The sequence below is a fragment of the Ascaphus truei genome, chromosome 1 (genome assembly GCF_040206685.1).
Source record: "Ascaphus truei isolate aAscTru1 chromosome 1, aAscTru1.hap1, whole genome shotgun sequence".
In the NCBI taxonomy this organism is placed as follows: domain Eukaryota; kingdom Metazoa; phylum Chordata; class Amphibia; order Anura; family Ascaphidae; genus Ascaphus; species Ascaphus truei.
Genome location: NC_134483.1, coordinates 419358638 through 419381634, shown reverse-complemented (window position 1 = coordinate 419381634; position 22997 = coordinate 419358638). Strand labels below are relative to the sequence as shown.

At 44.0% G+C, this 22997-nt stretch overlaps 1 protein-coding gene across 2 annotated transcripts in view; it reads right to left on the bottom strand.

The window, feature by feature from the left end:
- The window catches only part of ELF2 (E74 like ETS transcription factor 2), an 83220-nt gene that overhangs the window by 41063 nt on the left and 19160 nt on the right, over positions 1 to 22997 (bottom strand). For both annotated transcript variants that reach the window (XM_075615190.1, XM_075615199.1), the window contains 2 exons: positions 15246 to 15413; positions 11787 to 11948 (listed from right to left, as the gene is read on the bottom strand). In XM_075615190.1, coding sequence (XP_075471305.1) covers positions 11787 to 11948; positions 15246 to 15324 — 241 coding nt within the window. In that variant the 5' untranslated portion in view covers positions 15325 to 15413. The remainder of the gene's footprint in view (positions 1 to 11786; positions 11949 to 15245; positions 15414 to 22997) is intronic.

Here is a 22997-nt window from a genome sequence, read left to right as displayed (position 1 = left end):
TCTGAGATGATGAACCTCTTCAAACAAGATATCAGCTTAAGAAACTCAAATTTGCTTCATACATACTGTATGCAGCAGACACAAATTTCTGCCATTGCAAATGTATTGCGTGTACAATGGTTTGAATTGCATCACATTATTAAAGACCTCCATGTGCATTTTACAACTGGTTAGTTTCCATACTCTCCCAGTGCTGCCTTGGTCTCCTACCTGTGGCAGGGCTGCTACAAGAGGTGGAGCTCAATACGAAATGATGCTTCAATCCCAGGCTTTATTGATTTAAACAGGAAGTGCAAAATCGGTAGCGTTTTTCGGTTAAAACCGCAATCCCTAAAGATAGAGCAGTGGTAACCGTAGATTGTTGGTCAGCCCAGCTTCTCGTTACTTAGGCTGGCGCCAGGCTGGGAGCCCATGCGTGCTGGCGCTCTAGCACTGTGACGTCATGTGCTCTGCTTGGCTGTGCGATTCCTGGCCAGGTAGTTGCGTGCGTGTGGGGGCGCGGCCATGACATAACGGAGCTGGTTCGCCCTCATTGGACAAACCGCTCACGTATAGCATCAGCGAGCAGCAAAATAAAATTTGGCTGTCTCGGCAAGCAGCAAGCTCACGGGCACGCACCCGCACCCTGGACAAGCGCATTCAGATACCACTCTGATTGCGCTAAGCACGAGCGCCCGCTTCGCTTCACCCTGGGGGCGGCGGGGAGCAAAAAAAACAAAAAAAAACCCGCCTCCAGAATTAAAGCCAAGAAAACCCATACATATATCAAACTATGAGGGAAAAAGTATCACGACCTAGATAGCAATATAATATAAAATAGGAGCCCTGGCAAAACGCCAGACACTGCCATCAACATTAAATAAATTCCCTAATGCATTTGAGTGAAGCACGTATTGTGTCGGAACAGGAAAACAAAACGCACAGTATCATATCCAAACAGCACAGCTCAGTGAGACAGACCAAAAGCTGACCCAGGTAATAAACTACAAAAACAGCATCAAGTACTGTAATCCTTGCTGTACTTTCCTACAACTTCTAGGACCTATAAGAACGTTACAGGCTACTGCTCCATTTCAGGGACTGACATATTAAACCCATATAGTCGCACACGAGCTATGGCTAAGCCTGTTTTATATGCGTCCGTCAATTATTTGGCAGACATTTATAGTGATGTGCAAATTACAGCATTATTTATTGTGTGCAACATTGGAGTATATGGTACTCAAGGGCCTGTATCCTCTCCAAACGGGGTCACTGTAAGTTCATGCCAGGAGGTGTGGTTATATTGGTTAAGGAGAGCGCAAACTTTTTCCCCTGCGCCCCATACCAGCAGTGCCCCTCTCTCTGCACCCCCCCTCCTTACCTTTGCTCCAGCGGCGGCGTCATTTGCTGGTGCGTTTCCATGGCGACGTGTGTAAGAAGCCACCGGAGCCAAGGTAAGTAAGGTTTACAGAGGCCTTCACCACTTCCCCGGCACTTAATTTAAGTGCCTTCGGGAAGCGCGCAGGGCCTCTGTAAACCCCGCTCCCCTCGCAGACTGTCTCGCGTGCCCCCCAGTTTGCGCACCGCTGTCTTAAGTCATAGAAGAAATGTGGTGGTACTACGGCTTTTTAATATAGTAAAGTCAGTTGAACTACAAAGGACTTCTGAATTTATACCGGCCTTAACCGAATTATGTGTTTCCTCAGTAATAAAGTGGTTTATAGATGTGCTGCTACATGATAATCCCCTAAAAACGAAATAAAAATGACCAAGTTTGTTTATTTTTTATTTTGAATACATGATCCACATGCTGCACCCCCTCCCCCTATTTTATAGTGTGGTTTTCACATAAGAAAACCCTGAAGAAGGTTCCCCTTAGGACCGAAACAGGTAACCGTGTGTGTTATGGATCAATAAACAGCCTTTAATCACCTTTTTGTGTCCAGTGCTGATACTATTGGTGGGTAGGATTAATGCAAATCCAGAATCCGGTGCTCAAAAGACCACACAAACAAATAATAGAGTGATCATAGTCCAGTTCAATCTTTACACATATATGCAGCAGCGGAGATCATAGGAGTCCATAAACGGATAGCGCAGCGTTGTATCCACACTGTGTGTGATCGTGAAGGTATGTGAGTATGTATCCAAGCCAACCCCCACCTCACCAAAGGAGGGAGACAGTCGCAGGTGTCCCGCAAGAGCAGAACTACCGACGCTGTCAATCCACCCCAGATATGGAGGGGTAAGCAGGCAAAACAACTGGCTTAGAACTAACGCACAATAATGTTGAAGAACTCGCTTTTAAACTCCTCACGGTGCGGTGGGGCGACTCCCGCCAGGCGCGCTCCCAGGCTTTAATAGATGAAGGCTAGGTAGAGAAGAAGCGCTCAAATGCTAGGTATAATAACCAATAATAGCCAATGCCAACATCCGAGGATAATCCAAAGACAGTAATGATGGGTTGTAGTAATATAGCTAGCAATAATGGGTTAACGAACCTCCTGAAGACAGGTAATGGGTAGGAATGACCCCCCACGATCGATCTCATTGGAAGTTCCCCTGTAACAAATCAGTACTCACAATTCCTCTGTGTGGCTGGCTGGATGTGCAGCTTCCAGTGGTATAGGATGCAGATGGTGGAGAGGAGCGCACGATCCGACGGGAGCAAGGAGAGGACCCGGAATCAAAAATATAAACTTTATTGTGTCATAAGACCTAAAATCCAAAGCATTTCGAACGCTTGTGTGTTATTTATCAAGGATAATATACATATTAATACCATACAAATATATACCCCTCTTACCTGCGACCCGTTCGCGCAAAATGAGCCACGTACTGACGTCATGACGCCCGTGCGCACAAACCCGCGCATGCGCGAACCGCCAAGACGGCAGAAGCAGTCAAAGGGCGAAAGTGGTGGCTGGAGGGTGGGGAGGCAAAAACTAACTATGGGCAAAAGCAAACAATAACCCAAAAGGGACAAAAATAAGAGCAAAGGTATAATTTTATATGCTATGTATCTTAATGAGCCCTTAGAACGAAAAAGGAAGGGGAAAAGAAAGAAGGAAAAGAAAAAGAAGGGAAAAGAAAAGAGAAAGAGAGAAGAAGGAGAAAAGAAAAAAAAAGGAGAAAGAAGAAAAAAAAGAGAAGAAAAGAAAGAAAATCAATAATGAAATATGCAAATAAACAAACACTGAAACAAAAAGAAAGATATTAAAACAATATGAAGTATTGACAACTTGATATCTTTCTTTTTGTTTCAGTGTTTCTTTATTTGCATATTTCATTATTGATTTTCTTTTCCCTTCATTTTTTCTTTTCTCTTTCTCTTTTCCCCTTCCTTTTTCGTTCTAATGGCTCATTAAGATACATAGCATATAAAATTATACCTTTGCTCTTATTTTTTGTCCCTTTTGGGTTATCGTTTGCTTTTTGCCCTTAGTTAGTTTTTGCCTCCCCACCCTCCAACCACCACTTCCGCCCTTTGACTGCTTCTGCCGTCTTGGCGGTTCGGGCTCGCGTGCACGGGCGTCATGACGTCAGTACGTGGCTCTTTTGGTGCGAACGGGTCGCAGGTAAGAGGGGTATATATTTGGATGGTATTAATATGTATATTATCCTTGATAAGAACGCACAAGCGTTCAAAACGCTTTGGATTTTAGGTCTTATGACACAATAAAGTTTATATTTTGGATTCCGGGTCCTCTCCTTGCTCCCGTCGGATCGTGCGCTCCTCTCCACCATCTGCATTTAATACTGTAGATGAAGGGAAAGATCCAAATAGAAATAGTCGGTGCACAGCAAAAATAGCAAAGCCAGGACGTGGTGACCAAAAAGTTATTTATTGATTAAAAAACGTAAATTAGTAGTGCTGGTAATCCTCTAATATGTTTCACACTGGAAGTTAGAGGATTACTTGTAATACTACTTTATGTTTTTTAATCAATAAATTACTTTTTGGTCACCACATCCTAGCTTTGTTATTTTGGCTGTGCACCGCCAATTTCTATGTGAATCTTTCCCAGTGCTGATACTACAATTATTTCGGTTTTAATCTGCTTTTTTTTTTTTTTTTTTGTAAAATTTTTTTATTTTAAATCAAGCCCGTAAACCGCCTTATAGAACACGCACAGACCTCACACATGCACACTGCAAAAGACATACAGTATAAGGTTCATTGCTACATACTCAGAAACTTAAGCCAAATTACACAGCAGGCAGTTTGTACCTACAGACCTGCATGTAATTTGCCTGTCGCTCCAAACCCGCTCTCTTCAGATTTTGGGAAGATACAAGTCATCAGATGGTTGCAGTTCCAACAACCAGATTCTCCTATGCCTGGCGATGCAAGCAAAGCATTGCAAAGGGCAAGAGCCAGACTGCAACTGCAGGTTACATGTATTTCTGGCCGCAACTTGTTTTTGTTTCTTTTTTTAAAACCACACTGGGCCCAAAGCTCCTGACATTTGCACTTGGGAAGCAGTTGCAAATTGATCCAGAACGTGCAATGCATCAAGTGAATCCCAAATGTTTAATGAAGAGAAAATACAAAGCGAAGTTGAAATTGGGTACAGTGGCTACAGGTATTGCCAGAAAACAAATTCATATGCAAGAGCTGGCATTTCCCCCCCCCCCCCCCCATTTTGCAGATGTTGGCCAAAAATTTTTAGCGCTGTTGGTCACGGCATTTAAAATATAAAGCAAGAGTACAGGGTGGGGGGGGCAAAAGATTAAGGAGAAGTGTAAATCATTTGCACATTTCCCTCATTTGTGTGTGTGTGTGTGTGTGTGTGTGTGTGTGTGTGTGTGTGTGTGTGTGTACACAGAGGAAGAATAACTCTTACTTTTATTAAATTGTCTCCTTTTCTCTCCCCCCCACCCCCCACTAAATTCACTAGGACTTGCCCCAAACCATTCAATGAGACTTGCACCTAACAAGCTATTATGTCTTACAAAGGAGGGAGGAACTACCAGGTGTTCTCATGAATACGGATGACAAAAAGTATTATGTTACTCATTTTTGTTGTTGTAAGAAGACACCAGCATGCTATAGGTGTTGGGACCGAATATTAACATCCTCGTAGTGGTACCAAGTTGTCACTTATCCCCAGAATTACCTGTATCCCTACACCTGATTTATTTTATCAAATGTCCCTGCGGCCTCTTCTATGAGGGAAAAACCAAGAGCCTGCTTAAACACTTCATAGAACACAAACGTGTGATTAAGAAAAGGTATTGAACCTACAACTTTGGCCCAACAATGTGCACATCATAAATACCCTATAGCATCACTGAAAACCATGTCGCACATAGGGAAGGTTACGATCCGGATACTTTTGAGACGAGAAGCCTCAGCCAATTCCTCCAATGGGTTTAAATGACCAGCAAAATATGCCCTTTTTCTTAATGTTAGGTAATTATTTTTTAGTTTCAGCTTTTTTTTCTTTGGGTCACGAGTCGCTTCCTGCATCCACCTCAGGTTCACATTTGCATGCGTCATTTTTTTAGGTCAGTATCTACTGTATGCGTGTCGGCAAAGGTCTGTCCATTATTTGTCTAATTTCAGAATCATCTCATCACCATCTACCAGCTACTCCAGATCATACAAGAGACACCATAACAAAACATGCCAGATATATTTTATGGGAGTCATACATATGCTGCCCGTAGACCAATCTTTGTATGTGAGAAATATATGCTCATTGAGATTTGAAAGCCCAGGGTTATTCCTGTTACTTTATTAACATTTATTGATATTGTATTCATTACATGTGGTCACAGTTCATACTTTGCACAGAGTCCCATGTGGGGAGTTTGTTTGTTCAATAGCCGGGTTACCATGATGTCACCGCACCACCTGACGCAGTCTACAAGCGGTGAGACGACGTCAATAGCACCCACTGGGAACTCGACCAGAGTCCCGGGGGAGGGGTACGGTGCAGAGGAAGGAGGTCTAGTTTATTTGGGGTAGACACACACACACACTTGTGCATTATATTGTAATCCACCCGTGAAAAAGGCAATCATTACAGCCAGAACGTTGGCAGAATCATAGGCAAAATAAATTTACTCGCATCATCATTTTTAAGTCATGCAATAATGAAAAGCGGGGGCACTCGGATGCCTCTCAAAATTCACATTTATTAAGCATCCATTAAAAACTTTTCCAAGATGCAGCATGCACAAACAGGGGTAACCAGGGTAGACAAGTTTAAGTATGCCAAACCTCAGCAGAAAAGAGGATACATACAACCTGCAATAACATGGGGCCAGACCCAGCACTTATACTTTAGAGCTGTTTCGCATTAATAAAATAACACTTTTTCACTGTAATGCAGGATAATATTTTGAAGTCTGAGTGCCCTGCTTACTTCGGTGAGTAGTCTACAAGTATTTAAGGACCAAGACGCAGAGAACCCTCAAAGCCGAGATCACTGGCAGGCTACTGGCACTCTGTATAATCTGGATTACGTTTTTCTCTTGAAACCCTTTTTCCCTTGGGTATTTGAAGACATCGTGAACTCAGCTCCATGTTTTGAAATTATTCGTTTCATTTTTTTTTCCTAGCGGTAAAAATCATGAATTCCTTCAATATCAAGCTCCGGAGGTTGCCATGGTAAAAACATTTAGACAGCACTGGGCTCTGGGGAGAGCTTAATTTTAACCGTAATATTTAAAAATACTTCTCTCTTAAAACGGAGCTTCAGATTTTTAAAGTGAAAACGACATTGGGATGGGCAAATAGTAAAAATAAATAAATGGGGGGAATAAATGGCGATCAGCGCACACTGTCAGACTGCTGCTTTAAGAGAAGCAATGGCCAGTAAGGGCCCTAGTCCATGAAGTGGGAGAAAGCAGTTCAATACCTAGAGCCAGGATTATGTGGTTTTAGGAAAGTCCCTTTATTTCCCATAGACTTTAACATGAGACTGCACATTCTCCAGGGCACAGAATCCTTTCTGCCTGCTCATTTCAGAATATAATATACCGCAGTAAAATTATTATTTTGGACCCAGCTTTATTGCTTTTCTTACTTTGTTTTATTTTATGAGAGTCTGGTTCCATGATTATATTCATATGCAGGTTAGGATTCTCCAATGTTTCCCCTTATTATCTATCCAATCTGTTTGTTCTGTGGAACTGGAGGGAGGGATTGTCAGAGCTGCCCAACCACAGCCTTAAATGGTCTGAACTCCTTATGGATCAGCTGCAGGATTCCAGAGCCGTGTAGGGCGCAAAAATAGCAGCAGCCTGCCATCTTCCAATGGCAAGCCAACTACATACACTTGCAACAGACGTTGACTAGCCTTATCCCACGGTTTTCCAGCCACAATACTTCAATAAGTAAATGAAATGACTGAAAACAAATGATGGCAATGAATTAAAAAATAAATAAATTCTACAAGCGTGAACCAGTAAACTGATGGGGCGTTCCAAACAAGAGGTTACTTCACCGCAGTGCTACGAGTCAGCGTATGGTCTGTCTATTCATTAGGCGTCATCCCAATTGCCCGCACCGTGCATACATTTTCCCAGGCTTGTTTCAGCAATGCTGTGCCCATTGTATGAAAGGTAAAAAGAACAGGGCTCCACGGATTTTACAATACACTATTTTATTGCCAACAAATTGACTTGACGTTTCGGCCACACACGGCCTCTCTCAAAAGCAGAATGGCATGCCATTCCTCTTTATACCTTTCACTGAATATTGGATTATTACAGAGAATCCTGTATCCCCCTTTATTTAGATATTTGGTGTGCAGCAGTTTTCTTTATATTAGTTAATTATGTGCCCATTGTATGAGCAGGTGTCACGGATACTTGACCTGCGCAGGCGATACTCAGCACTGCGTGGGCGACCAAAGGGTTAATGAATATGTTATAGCATTTTCAAACAACTCAAGCAAGCATACAATTTTAGGCTATGCACAGCATTGTATATACTCTATGGGGCTGTCCTGCAAACAACCTTTATCCTCATTTCACACTGCTAGCAAAAGAGCTCGTTTATTCCAGGTACTACAGTCCTAGATAGCGGAATGGGACATTTGGTCGTTTTGTCGATGGCCACCGGTGCACATGGACCCTCAGCCGCATCCGGCCGCTTCTAAGGTAAGTTTCATTACGGTTTAGGGTAGGCGGTTAATTTAAGGGGTTTTAGCGGTTAGGATAGGGGGTTTTAGGATCAGGGTTTAGGGTAGGGCGTCTAGGCACTTACCATTAGTGGCACAGTACTATGTTTCACAGCGGGGTGAGTCGCAGCAAAGTGGCGGCTATTTAGTTCCGGCAAAAAAGCCACAACCAAATGTCCTAGACTGCTCGATTGTGGTATGAACACCAGGATGGTAACCCAACGAGGGTGGCTCCAAACTGTTGGCTGCAGGTACATGTACAGTACAGATGCAGCGGCCGTTATTCGAACATTTCTCGAACGTCCCGAGATTCTCTCAATTGCCGCGGCAGACTAATGGCCCATCGGATTAACACAACAGGGGTCCCTGCTATGTGAGTCCTACCAGGGTCTGCCTGTCTGTAATAGACACGCAGTAAGAGATAGGCTGAATCAGTCACTCTAACTGTGCGCCTCTCACAGGCGATCGCAGGGGTTTTATTAAAATTCTAACACCACAGTATTGTAGCAGGGGGTCTCCGGAGCTGAACCGCATTGATTTTAAGTCCGGGGACCCCCTGCTTCCCGAGATACAGGCCCCGTTATGGGGTGCCGTATCTCCTATGCATGGAAATGTCTCGCATCACGTGATCTGGACATTTACATGCATAGGAGATACCGGCACACCATAACGGGGCCTGTATCTTGTGAAGCAGGGGGTCCCTGGACCTGAAATCAACACGGTTCTGCTGCGGGGACCTCCTGCTCATCTACACTAGTCATAAATTAAAATATGTAGTAGGCACCAATACACAACCCACCCACTGTGCCCCCACATAAAACCAATATTTATTTTTATAGACACAGGATTAATACCACAAGCCGGCGGTGGTCCCCGGGTGTGGACATTTGATTTCGTTTCCCCATCCCAGTAAGTGTTTTATTGACTGTAATTGTGAATATTGTGTGTTTGTCTTAAAAGGAAATAGATTACAATTTATTTAGCCCATCTTGTGTGCTCAATCCAGAATCCCGGTACTAATGTGTTGGCAAGACCTGGTCTACCGTGACACTGACCTAGTCACTTAACCCCTTGGCTGCCAAGAGCCAGGCAACAAACACGCTGCAAAGCTTTGTATTGGCCCCTGCAGGCAGCAGAGGAGATTATAGCCAGTGTGCCTTTGGCTCCACAAGGTATTGACTGGTAGGGTCGTTCGTCAAGCCACAGCACTTCATGCACAGATAAAAAAAAAAAAAAAAAGATGTTACTATAATGTTTTCAGTTGCACTAGAGACTCATTTTGCATTAATTGGGGTAGAAATAACATATTTACAAACATCCAGTGTATGAAACTTACCGTTTGTTTAAATGTCTGAGGTTTGTTTAAAGCGCCAGCCACTTGGCCAGTTATCTTGCAGTGAGAGTAAATAAGATGCGCACAGTGTGGCCCGGAGTCATACTGCTACCATCGTAAAATGGTTGGTTGTGGTTTTCTTTTTACTGGTAATTTACGTTGCCTCCCACAAAAAGTAGTAAAACGATAAGGTTTGGAATGATCAGAGTGCAACAAAGTAGAGTAAGAATGCCCACTTCTTGGTTAGATATATTTCTAAACCAACTGGTTCTAAAATTTCTCCTTAGCCAGGCCGGGTTTGAGACAGCCAATGAATATCCTACTGACATACTCAATCGGTGCATTCACTTTGCTGCAGATGTATTGGTTAGTCCTTTAAACCGGGTCTGGAAAGTGGTCCCCCAAAGACAGGTTTGAAAGCCAAACCATTCTCTGTAATGTTATATGTAATGTAAAATGAAATAAATGAGATTTAAAAATAAATAAATAAATAATAAAAAAAAAAACCTTGCTGTACATGATTGACAAGGACAAATCACTTCAGTGGCACGTTAACACACACAGGAATTTAGCTATAATTCATTATAGTCAAGTGAACAATATGGGTGGACTCCCCTTCTGCTCAATATCAAATCATAACACGTATCAAGTAGTTTGAGCATTTCTCCGATCTAGCACATCTGTACATTTCAAGATGATAAATTCCATGTTTTGTGTGTCTGAAAGTTCTGATTGTCTGAAAATGGGCTTTTATCATAAAAGTGCAAGTCATGACTACATCCAGGCAACATTGCAGACATAATACATTTGTGGGACAAGATGGCGAGCAGGCAAATATTTGCTTGCGTCTACTTGCTTATGTGAATATACAAGTGTGTGCACCTACCTTTGTCAGGTGGGTGAAAAGTGAACCTCTGGTGTTCTTTATATACCCAAGAGCTATCCCAAGTGCCAGGTCCTGAAACCGAAAGCGCAGAGTTCAGGACCTTTAACTGTGGATAGCTTTTGGGTAAAGAACATGGAGGGTCACTCCACATACAGCCAATGAAAGGAAGTTCAACACCCTCCCCCAAAACGTTGTTTTAAATAATTCTGCACATAAAACCATGCTTCAATAAATAGTGAATCTCACCATTTCGGTCACCTACTCTACAGTCCGGTGACTTCTTGTACGGCACTCCATTTTGCAGCGCTCATACAGCAAATACATAGACAAGTTTACCTTCTCCGGAGGTTGAATAATAGTGACCAGAGGAGTGAAGAATGTCCTGCAAGTTTGCCGGTATTTGCATTAGTTTGAGAATCTGAACACACCGTGACAGAGGAAACCAAAACCCTCCCAAGTCGAAAAAATAAATACTTGGGTATTACCCAGATGAGACCCCTTAAACATGTCACTGGAGGGTGTAAAAAGTGCAGCAGTACCAGCGCCAATATCTCACATTGCCTGTGGTACTGCAGAAAAACAAAGAAAACCTGGAATAAAACCTTAAGGTTTCTAAACAAACTGCTAAAAACAAAGCTTCCCCACAACTTTACACCAATGTTATTTGGATATACAGTATGGAAGGCAGGAATACCTTGACAGACAGTTTACGGCAGCTGGTGGGAATGTCAACTGGCTAAAACCATACGCTCCAACAATTGGACAATTAGAATCTTATCTGTTCGCAGTTATGATGAGGGAAACATTTGACTCATTTGAAGACAATATGAAAAGAACAGAAATTGCTGAGTAAATGGAAACCCTTTTTGGGCACACTGCTTCCCACCACATTTAAAGAGGTTATGGGACCCTTTACATATTCAGACTGGGTGTCCACTGCACTGCTACACAGGTCTTGGGATTGACTAAAAGAACTATAGGTTGCGCCGAGATGTGAGGACCTGCAGAGCACTTTCTTTCTCTCTATCCCCTTTTCTCCCCATCATCATTTTTATCATTTAATGTTCAACAATTGCTAAGAAAATATAAAATGCTGTGAGCTTATGGTTGCCTGAATGTTCACTATGTTTTGCTAATTTTATTGTATGTTGTAACCGTGCTCGCAGATAAAGAAATGTTTAAAAAAAAAAAAACATGTCACTGGAACTAGTTCACTTTGGTCCTGGTTATTGCTCCTTTAAATTACATGTATTGTACTATGGTGGCTAACTGGGCTCTATTTACACATTACATGACCTGCGACAAATTAATGTATTTGGTTTGTGTTCTTTTTACTCTTCGCTTTTTTTTTGCTTTGTATGGAAATTCCCCTTCCTTTCGTGCGGTTATACTGGGGTGTGTGTGTGTGTTGTCTGTCTCAATGAAACAAGCGAGTGAAGGTAAACCCCACCTGTCTCCACTATTTCAGTCTCCACCTCTTGTTCGTCTGCCACGTCCTGCATCATGAAGGTCTCATCGTCGTACACCAGCACCTGAGCAGCGTAGCCCTGCTCCAGTCTGGCGCTGGGAACTTGCTCCACAATTACTGCCGGGTACTCAATTATCTGAACTTCTTCCTGCCAGAGCCAAAACAAGACACAGACAGCCCAGTTATTCAAAAGGTTATGCAGTGCCTTAAACCTCTCACTGCTGGAAAGGCCAGCAACGCATTGCAATGTGTTAAAGCAGCAACCTCATTCAAGCTGTCATAAACCCATGGCTGTCCCCCGTTCAGAAGGTACTTAGAACGATATTTACTAAGCAGTATTGCACCATAAAACATCTTAAAGCCCACTGGCTAAGGTGACTCTCAGAAGTAGAAGACCACTTGTAAATACAGAGCTTAAAGTAATAGGTCCTGCTATTTACGGAATAAAAACAAAAAGACAGTTAGTTAGTTGTTGGATGACTGAACAATGGTTCCCTTAATTACTCTCTTACTGGAGGCCACTTGCCATTAAAAAATAATTACCCCCCAAAAAAAAAAAAAAAAACACAACATGGACATTCAATATACGAGAGTCAATTTAACAACTTCTCCCAACTGCAGAAGTAAACGCCGAACAGTGGAAAAGAACAGCACCAGATTGATCACAGGATAAAAGATCACTGCCTTCAATAGGGCTCCTTTTCATTCATAAAATCAAATGCTGTTTTTTCATTTTTTATTACAGGTTTGCAGCTAGGAAACTTCCTGCAACATCTGGGAGCATCCCAAGTTCTGAATAGGGAGCTCATTTTCCAGAACATCCCCTACAAGTTCAGGTAAGATTTGTCAGTCCTGGTTCTATAACCACGTAGTGATAACTGCAGTATGTTACATGAGCAGCAAAACCAGTCTGAGTTCATCTCTGGAAATTAGGAGGCAACCCGGCTAGGAACTATGCTTTAAAGCAGCCGTGCCTGCAAATCTCGTATTAGTTGTACAAAGACAAATAGTGAAGTGCTTTATCTTTCTCTGCCTGAAGTAACACCGGGCACGTGTGAATATTTGGTTGTATGTTTGAAATGTGCACAAGTACTTGTGTGTAAATGTGTGCTTGTTCATATATGAATACACACACGTATGTAGGAGCCACTGGTCCATGTGCACACGACAGGCTTGCAAGGAACCTAGTCGATACAAGGATGGTCATTCCATGGGAATACTAGGAGGTTAGCATGGAACCCAAAAGAAATAGGAGTAGGGTTGCAGGATTTCATATGGATGCCAGGAGAGCATTGCAGGGCCCAGTGGATACGAGAAGGGTTGCAATGAGTGTGTGGATATAAGGCGTGCCTTTTGGGTTTGATGAGAGCTGCAGGGTGCCTTGTAGAGACAGTCAAGAAAGAAGCAGGGTGCCACTATTGTGAAAAAGCAGAAAGGAAGTATTGGGGTGACCGTGCGCTCAGATCAGGAACACCACAAGACATCATCCCTTTCAGAGGGAGACATGTCAAGTTCAAAACAGACCAAAACAATCTATACTCTGTGTAGCACTATGCTAACAGATGTTAAAAGACTTCACTCATTCCCCTCCTTGCTGCTTAATCTATAAAACAGTATTAACTATGTCTCAATGAGCTCCCCCTGGAAGCAGACTCGTTAATGTGCCCTGGTGGAATATATTCAACTAATGACAATAGGTTCTTCATGGTGCACATACTGGATAAGGAGGCATTTCAGAAGCTGGCTCTTTCCCTTCAACTCGGCTTTCTGCCTCACCTGCAAGGACTGCCCATCTTTGTGGAGGACAAGGATAGCTCCCCATTGAAAATTAGTACCTGCTGCCACATGCCACATTAAAAAAAGTGCTTCCGCTCTGCAACGGCAATGGACCTGTGAGGTCCACACAATCTGCTAGATATCGGTCTGGAAAGTGAACGGAAGGCAGCTTCAAAAACAAATCTGCCGATGCCCTGTGGCTTATTACATGCACCGAGAACTCCTAGTGGCAATAGATCTGAACGAACTGCAGGAAAAGGATTGTTGCCTGATCACATGAAAACCTAAACATTTTCCTGGGGGTCTGCACTTCATCCCAACAGCATACTTGAAACGTTTTCGGTTTTGCAGAATATACGAAGCCCTGCAGCATTGTTCATTGGCATATACGCATCGGTAATATTGGACACTGGGCTGGTTAGACCTTGGCTTTTGTATTTAATCTTGAAAAGTAACTTTTTTTTAATTTCTAATTGTTATTGATATTAATGACTGCACCGTTAATAGTTCTTTCCCCTCCTTTTGGAAACCTAAACTAGTTGCTATGCTATATCTGCACTATAATAAAGTGCGTTATAAAGAATCTCCATGCCTGCGGCAGACTCTGCCTTGACATCTGCTTTCACTGCGTAGTCATCTCATTCACACAGACTGGCAGCTGCTTGGCCAGGAACACAAAAATACGGCACCGGTGGAAAACATGAAAGGGGCCGACATCTTTGTGACCCAGAAAACAACACAAAAAAAAAACCACCATATGATCTGTTTTTCCATTCACGGATATTCAGGGTTCATACTTTCGCACTAATTACAAGTCAGCAATGCATCATCATGTAATGTTTCCAATAAGTCTTTGCAATGTAATCTTGAATAATACCTTTTAATGTAAATATTGCCCTGCCTCTGCCTTCCTCCCTCCCACAGCAACCGGAGCTTTAGGCCTCGCCCAGGGTGATGCGGAGCAGGCGCGCTCACTCGTGCTGGCCGCGATAAAAACACATTGCTGCAATGTGTGTGGCCAGCGTGAGCGAGCGCCTGCACGGCGCTTAGCTGCTTGCACAGGCAAGCAAGCTTGATTATGCCGCTCGCTGTCGCGTCACGTGAGCGCTTTGCCCAATGAGGGCGAACCAGCTCCGTGACATCATGGCCGTGTCCCAGACATGCCCCCCCGCGAGCGCAACTAGCTGGCCATAAAATCGCCCGGCCCAGCAGAGCGTGTACCTTCACCGAGCACGAGCGCCAGAGCACTCGCTCCCTGCCTGGCCACAGCCTTAGAAGTCACAACATTGAGGTGGCACCCATTCTGCAGGACCTTTAGTACCACAGATAGCGGAGCCCTGGGATAAAGTATTAGCGAGAAAAGAATGTGCCGACAATGATGTAAACTCTTTTTTTTTTTCTCTTTCATTTAGAAAACCTTCTGGAAAATGTCACTGTCAGGAGAATGGGAGACGGGGGGAAAAAAGTAACTCAAAAAGCTGTTTGTGAAAGAGGAAGAAAAAAAAAAATTGAGTGAAGAACTAGTGCAAGATCTGGGGCTGATGAAGTTATTTGCTGCTCGAGGTCCACAACCTAAGCGGCTTCCACTGTCGTCACACAATGCCAAAATGCAGCCCAGTTCTATGCCAAACCTGGCGTGCCAAGACCCGCTCTCATACACTTTACTTGCCTGCTCTGGGATTTCCACTCCATTGCTGGCAAAGCCCCCCACAGCACCGCCACCATCCACCGCTGCAGAGGTCATGTTGCATCCCCTGTGGCTGGGCTCAAACGGAGATAACGCCAAGGCCTTGGGAGCTCTGGAAACACCACCTGCTCCTACTCACGCTGCTTCTGCCGGTGGAAGAGGAACAGGTAAAACAAACTGCTGGCTCTTGGCATTATGCAATGTTGTGTTATAATTACAGGGAAGTCACATACCGAAAATATTGATTGCATCGAGAGTCTAATTTTATATATTATGATGGAGGTCACAACATACATTCGATTGGGTGAATGATCCTTATGCAGAGTGATCAGAATATATTGGAGAATATTTTACACCTACCTTCCAACCCACAACCTCTATTTATATGATCTGCTTACTGAAGCACCACATCCTCCTCGCAATAATTATGTGAATAAAAGCTCTTTCAAGAACAGGTGAACATGTAGAAAAGAATGTATACTTAAATTTGCATTTACAATTACCGCGTTTTCATATATGTAGCTCTACAGTCTTCTTTTTTTCCCATTACTCTAATTTATTTATTTGTTTGGTTTGCCAGGAAGTAATACATTGAGAGTTACTTCTCATTTTCAAGAATGTCCTGGGCAAAGAGCTAAAATGACAAATACAGTTATATTAAGTGAAAATGGTTATACAGTGTGTGTGGTTGGCCAGTAATGTCCTGTTCTTCGGGGATTATTATTAAGTAATCAATGCAATAACGTCAGCTACTGTATATAGGCAATATAAACGAGCGCACACATCTGATATGTCCACCACATACAAATACACAACGACACACTTTCCACATACACAATGTATTTCCCAAAAACAAACATTCACGCACACACCCCCTGACCTGCACAAAACACACACACATCCTGACCTGCACAACACACAAGCACAGACGTACACACACACACACACACACACACCATACACAAAGACAGACCATCACACACACACATACACTGTCCTACAAAAAACAGCTTTACAAGGAGGAGCAACAATGCAGCAACCCTCTGTGGCCGAATCTGCAGCTGTATGTTTGTCTCAGTTATAGCAGAGTAGCTCGGTTCTTGCTGATACATGCCCCTGTCCCCTTGGATATGTGCGGCAAATCCGAGACTGTCCTGGTTCAACCGGGACATTTAGTCACCCTACCCCCCCCCTACCCCCCCCCCTCACCCCCCTTGCAAGCCTTCTGCTCTCCAATCTTCCTCCCCCCCCCCCCCGTTCTCCTCACTGAGCAGCGGTGACTTGACCTGTCCATCAGGGCAGTCATCCCCTTTGCACAGCACAGCCGCACATGTAGCAGAACAGCAGATACCCTACAAAGAACATTGGCAAATTGCACGCATCATAGAAATCAAAATGGACATAAACCGCACCCAAACCACACGATCGGGATAAAGGAAGCGGGATAGTTAACCAGAATAAGTGTATTGCACACAAAAAAATCCAACATTTTGGTCATTAAGGCCGGACCTTCATCAAGAGGGTGTGTGTGTGTATGTGCGTGTATATGCGTGTATGTGTGTATGTGTGTGTGTGTGTGTGTGTGTGTGTATGTGTGTGTATGTGTGTGTGTGTGTGTGTATGTGTGTGTATGTATGTGTGTGTATGTGTGTGTATGTATGTGTGTATATGTGTGTGTGTATAAAAATTATAAACCAGTATTCCTACAAAAAGACAAAAAGGCTTCTACAAAAACGTTGTGATGGGCACTCTTTAGATTTAGGGCAGCCTCACATCCCTAGCATTAGTATCCCCCCCCCCCACCCAAAAAAAGGGGGGGGGGGTTGGGGACGACGACTGCTAAGCCATAAGACACCTCAACGCCCATTGCTTTGAATGAGCTGTAATGTCTGTTGACCCTGTTCGTGCCAAAAGATGGGCGCACTTGGTTCTTCGGCATTGAGACCAGGTGATCACTACCACAAGCGACGGGTCTCCAGTTACACACATGGAAGTAGAGGGGGCCCCTTTAATAATGACATGAAGTCCCCTGAACCTAGAATGCTGGTCCTTGTGACGAAATGTCACAAGGACACAATAATTACAGTCCTTAAATGCCTCCAACCAGGACATTCATTGCAAGCCAATTGCTTTGCTGGGGTTGCGAAAACACTTAATAGTCCGTACAACGCACAGCGCAATAAAACTTGCACAAGGAGATATGGTGACATCTGCAAGGCCATGCTAGAGGATGAAATCAGTCCAGAACACACAAGCTTATGGTTAAATTAAGCAGCCTCTATATCACATCTTCTCCTATGCATGAAACAGCCTTCATTCGGGGCAGAGAAAGTAAAATATAGAACTTCACAAATATTTGGTATTGGGTTAGGGCAAGGGTGCACAAACTTTTCAGTTCGTGTCCCCATGTCTGCGCTCCCCCCCCCTGCTACCGCACCCCTTCCCCCCTCCTGCTACCGCACCCTCTTTCCCCCTCCCCCCTGCCAGCGCACCCCCCCCCTTTTTTACCTGCTCTCGGGCTTCGCAGTGTCATATGATGCCTTGTTGTCATGGTGACGTGTCACTGAAGAGCAGGTGAGAGAAGTTACATAGGCCTCATGCCTCCCCCGGCATTTAATGTAAATGCCTTGGGGGAAGAGCGCAGGGCCTCTGCAACCGCCACCCCCCTAGAAAATTCTGCGGCCCCCAGTTTGCACACCCCTGGGTTAGGGCATAGAGCATAAAAAGATTTAGATCAAGTAAGGCAATTTTAGAATAATGGAAAACATGGGCCTAGCAGTCCTTAAAATGACAGCTTGTTACATCTTTAATAAAGTGAAAGAAAGTGACAGTGGTCACTGAAGTGCCCTATTAATTGCACTCATGGCAAGAACTAGTTATACAACTAAAAGATACAAATATCTTCAGTATGGACTCAAAGTCCCTGGTGTAACAAAATTGTAGCTAGAGGATACAATATCCACAGATAGACAGAATGTCTCAAAAAAAGAAAAATACACATAATCCATAAAGGACCATATGTCCACAGAAGATGTCTACTGGCCTAAAGTATAACAGTGGTATCCACTATTTAAATCCAAAAAATAAAAAAACTTTAATAAACCATTTATAACGGCGAAACACAAGTGACATAAAAATTAAACGAATTGTGATGTTAAAATACCCCTGTAGGGGAGCGGGTGGGAGAGAGGTGGCAACCAATGAAATAAGGAATATCAAATCAATGGTAATGAATATTGTGCATATATCACATGGTATCCCTAGTGTTGCTACCAAAGCCATGCAAGCTCAGTGGGTAGGTCAGGGAAAGACATATAAACCATAGGAAGCCTAAATGAATGGGTATAAGGTCAACCATCCATAAGATACCCAATGTATCTATGTGTATACAGAATGGTATGCTTAGGAAGATACATGTAATAGTAATCTTCAATCAAAAAGCTCCTTACACACCCACGGTTATACAGGCATAAATAATGACCAAACGAAAGTGATACAACCATGCTCCTAATTTGGCTGTGTATGCCCCGACCGAGAATAACTCCCAACAGATGCTGCTCCGCGAGTACTCCCGCTCTCAGACGCCCATAAGTGACGTCACCCCGACGCGCGTTTCGTGTGACGCTTCACACTTCATCAAGGGGGGAGGAGCTAATACTGTGAATGACTCGTTCACAGTTATACCCGAGGCCAAGGAGGAGGCTGGGCTAGGCTAGAAAAGTAAATAATTAAATAATTAATAAATAAATGAGATAAGAGGTGCATAAAAGTATGTGTGTTACCATGTCCATGTATATAATCAGCACAGCAAAATGAAGAATATATGTACTTATACTGTTAAGTGTAGGCATATATATAGATGGCAATATGTCACTAGTAGTCATTTTTAAAGGCATACACGCGCACACTGGTGCATTAAATATACGCACTGTGTGTGTATATGTGCGAGTACACTTGAAGGGAGACAAAGAGAGAGAGAGACAAAGAGAGAGAGAGACAAAGAGAGAGAGAGACAGAGAGAGAGAGAGACAGAGAGAGAGAGAGACAGAGAGAGAGAGAGACAGAGAGAGAGAGAGACAGAGAGAGAGAGAGACAGAGAGAGAGAGAGACAGAGAGAGAGACAGAGACAGAGAGAGAGACAGAGACAGAGACAGAGACAGAGACAGAGACAGAGACAGAGACAGAGACAGAGACAGAGACAGAGACAGAGACAGAGACAGAGACAGAGACAGAGACAGAGACAGAGACAGAGACAGAGACAGAGACAGAGACAGAGACAGAGACAGAGACAGAGAGAGAGAGAGAGAGAGAGAGAGACAGAGACAGAGACAGAGACAGAGACAGAGACAGAGACAGAGACAGAGACAGAGACAGAGACAGAGACAGAGAGAGAGAGAGAGAGAGAGAGAGAGAGAGAGAGAGAGAGAGAGAGAGAGAGAGAGAGAGAGAGAGAGAGAGAGAGAGAGAGAGAGAGAGAGAGAGAGAGAGAGAGACTCCTGAAAATCACCAAAACATATGTAGATATTCCCCGTGCACCAGGCCTTCTATATATTATTTTTGATATTATGGTTTGAGCGACGTCCCATTCTCTTGTTTTCTACATATTTAATAAACATGTAAACATAGAAGTATGAAGATTTGAAGGATAGTTTTGCAAGTTTTCCAGCCAGTATTGAGCAATTCGTTGACATTGCAACTCTGATCTGCCCCCTGAAATTACTAGGAAATAAAACATTATGCAGGACGTTTGTTAAACGCCAATGCAAACAAGAACAAAGTACGGCCACCCTGTTTAACATTAACTCCACAAAACTCATTATTTGTGACGGTGAGGAGTTAACCAGGCTCTGATCCATGTATTGGAGTTCAAGAGTGTCAGCTCGAGCCTAACTGTTGTACTTGCATAAACTGTAATTATGCGACAATACAGAATTTTTATGTTTATGCCTTTTCAGGGATGCCAGCAAGCTGGGACTGCTAGGGTATGAGTTTCAAGGGGGGGGGGAGGGGGGAAGGGTTGCGGATTAAGTGTTGTCAGAATGTGACTAGATAGTCGGGGTCCAGAGTTGCTAGATACTCCAAAAATGTACACGAGAATCATGCTTGATTCCTGAATACATATAGGCACATTGTCTCTGCAATATCTCCCCTTGAAAACTCTGGCGCGATTCACCGCTAGGGTTTCCAGCTTCAGCACAGCCCAGAAAGGTAAATGGTACAAAGGGATGAAAAGTGTCCCTGTAACTATAAGGGGTCCCTAGGTTAAGGGGGATACCCAGTTACTGCCCAGGTCACCCAGAACCTATATAGGGGGTCATGGGTTCTCCAACCATAGATAAGGATGTGAGGGGATTTTTAAAGTCCAGTCCAAGTCCATTGTATAGTGTGTGGGGAATACAGGCCGATAGAAAATAAAGTGCAGCTTTCTATTCTATTCCCCATACACAGAGACTTAGGACATGTAAATGTATATTTTTATCAACATTTCTGTTTGGTATAAAATGTGCTATTATGCACGATATTATGAGCTGGCACTTTCAGAGCCAATGTTCTGAGTGAGCCACTGGTACCAACTTGGTGCCAGTGAGTCTATTCAAACATCAGACATGAAAGCCACAGAGGATGTCTGGAGGTGTGAAGACCATTTGGGCAGAAGGGAAGGGCTCAAGTACACACGTCCTGGGATGAACGGAAGTCCTCCGGACTACCATTTGACCCACCAGACTTGGTGGAGCCTGACCCAGCGGGTGACATCTGAATAGCAAGTAGCTAATGTGGCAAACTTGCACATGCCCTTGGCTGATTCAGAATCCCCGCTTGCCCAGCTTCACATTACTGGCATCGCTCTGATTGGCTGGTAAGAAAGTTCCCACGCTGTGATTGGTTGTAGTATTTTTGTGAATGAACTCCAAAATACTATAAGAATCCTCTCAGCCAATCACCCGAGAGATTCTCAAGCGTCAGAACTGCAGCAGGAAATTTGGAAGTGGGAAAAGATGCCTCTGCGCGAATAGCAGAGCACCGGCTTCAGAAAAACCAAACCTGAAATATTTTATAAGTCCAGCTTTTTGGAACCAAGTTCTCATAATAGCACTTAGCGGTCGCGGCTGGGATTGCAAGCCGATTTTAGTTCCAGGACGTTTGGAGCCAAGTCTCGGTCCTCTGGAGAGAAGGGAGCGGTGGCGTCTGGAACATCATGCGGATTTGGGTTCCAGGATATTTCTGTCTAAGTCCCGGTCAACTAAAGACTCGTTTCAAGTACTATTTAGCTAGTAAAGTTTAGTTTTTTACCCCAGGTCCCAAGTACTGTAAGTGTGTCTTCTTATGTAGTTTGTGTATCATTGTGTGTATGCCTTTTCCTGCGAATAAACTTACAATTTATTTCACTTTACCTGTTTTGCTCAATGTATGATCCTGGTAAAAAGGTGTAAATGCCTGGTCTCCTGTGACAGGCTATATTTACTGGTGGCAGGGTTGGGATCATTGAGCTTTATGTTTTAAAATCCTGAGGGATCATCTAACAAAGAGAAACTTGTAAATTGTGAGCACTCAAAACAAGTAGTGACTTACACACGTTACACAAAGCAAAGAAAAGCACAGGTTCTCTCTATCACTTAGTTTAGTGCCACCAGGTGAACATGGACAGACAGTCAGGACGGTATAGGTCCTGGGACCGTCTCCGGATTGTCGCTCGGTGTGAGAGCTATGGACTACCGACTGATGGTCGGGCAAAGACTGTGCAAGAGGAGGATCTCGAAAAACATGAATCGAGTATAGCGTCACCAGAGGTGTGCAAATCCCCACCTGTGGACACAGGGGCATCCACTTTGGCCACGGAACAGGCGGCTTGTCCACCCCTGGAAGAGGAGTCGGAGGACGAGGATAACGTGGACAGAGATTTTGAGCATGATCCAGGGAGTGCAGCCGTGGTAGCACCAGTGGCTAACTGTCTCCCTGCGACAGGGCTTGCCACTCTTCTCACCAGCTGGGGAGAGCGGGTCACATTCGAGCAAAGGCTACAGCTACTTGCAGCTTCTCATGGTGTGCAGCCCCCAAGACCCCAGAGGAATCCTGACGAGCCCCCTCTACCTAAAATAGACCATCACAATTTCAGCAAGTTTGTGGATGGCACAGACAAAATAGACAGTTACCTGAAGATTTGTGAAACTCAGTGTCTCCGGTACCGTGTGCCAGAACGGGACTGGGTCTTGCGGTTGTCGCCGCTATTGTCCGGGGCTGCCCTGGAGACCCTCCAGGCCATCCCGGCAACAGACAGGAACAACTACCGGCATGTAAAGACTTATCTGTTAACACAGTATGCTCTCACGCCAGAGGCAAACCGTGGCATGTTTAGGTCGGGGGAGAAGAACCACTGGGAAACCTTTCATGCGGTTTGCATCCAGGATGATTTTGCATGGACTCAGTGGGTGGATGGATGTTATGTCACTAAGTATCACAGTTTGCTGGACTTAATGTTTAAGGGACAATTTTTGCAGCAGTGCCTCGCAGATTTTAAGAGACTGGGTCTTTGACCGAAAACCAAAGACTTGTCTGGAAGTCAAAGACTTGTCTGGACTTGACAGCCGTGCCTTGTCAAGAAAGGGACTAACCAGAGTGGAGCCAGCCTGGCTCAGGCAACCAATGGTACCCCACACTGGAAGCAAAAACCTGCTGCGGTGGGGGGTGTACCCAAACCAACAGAGTTCAAGCACGAACGGAGGTGCTATAAA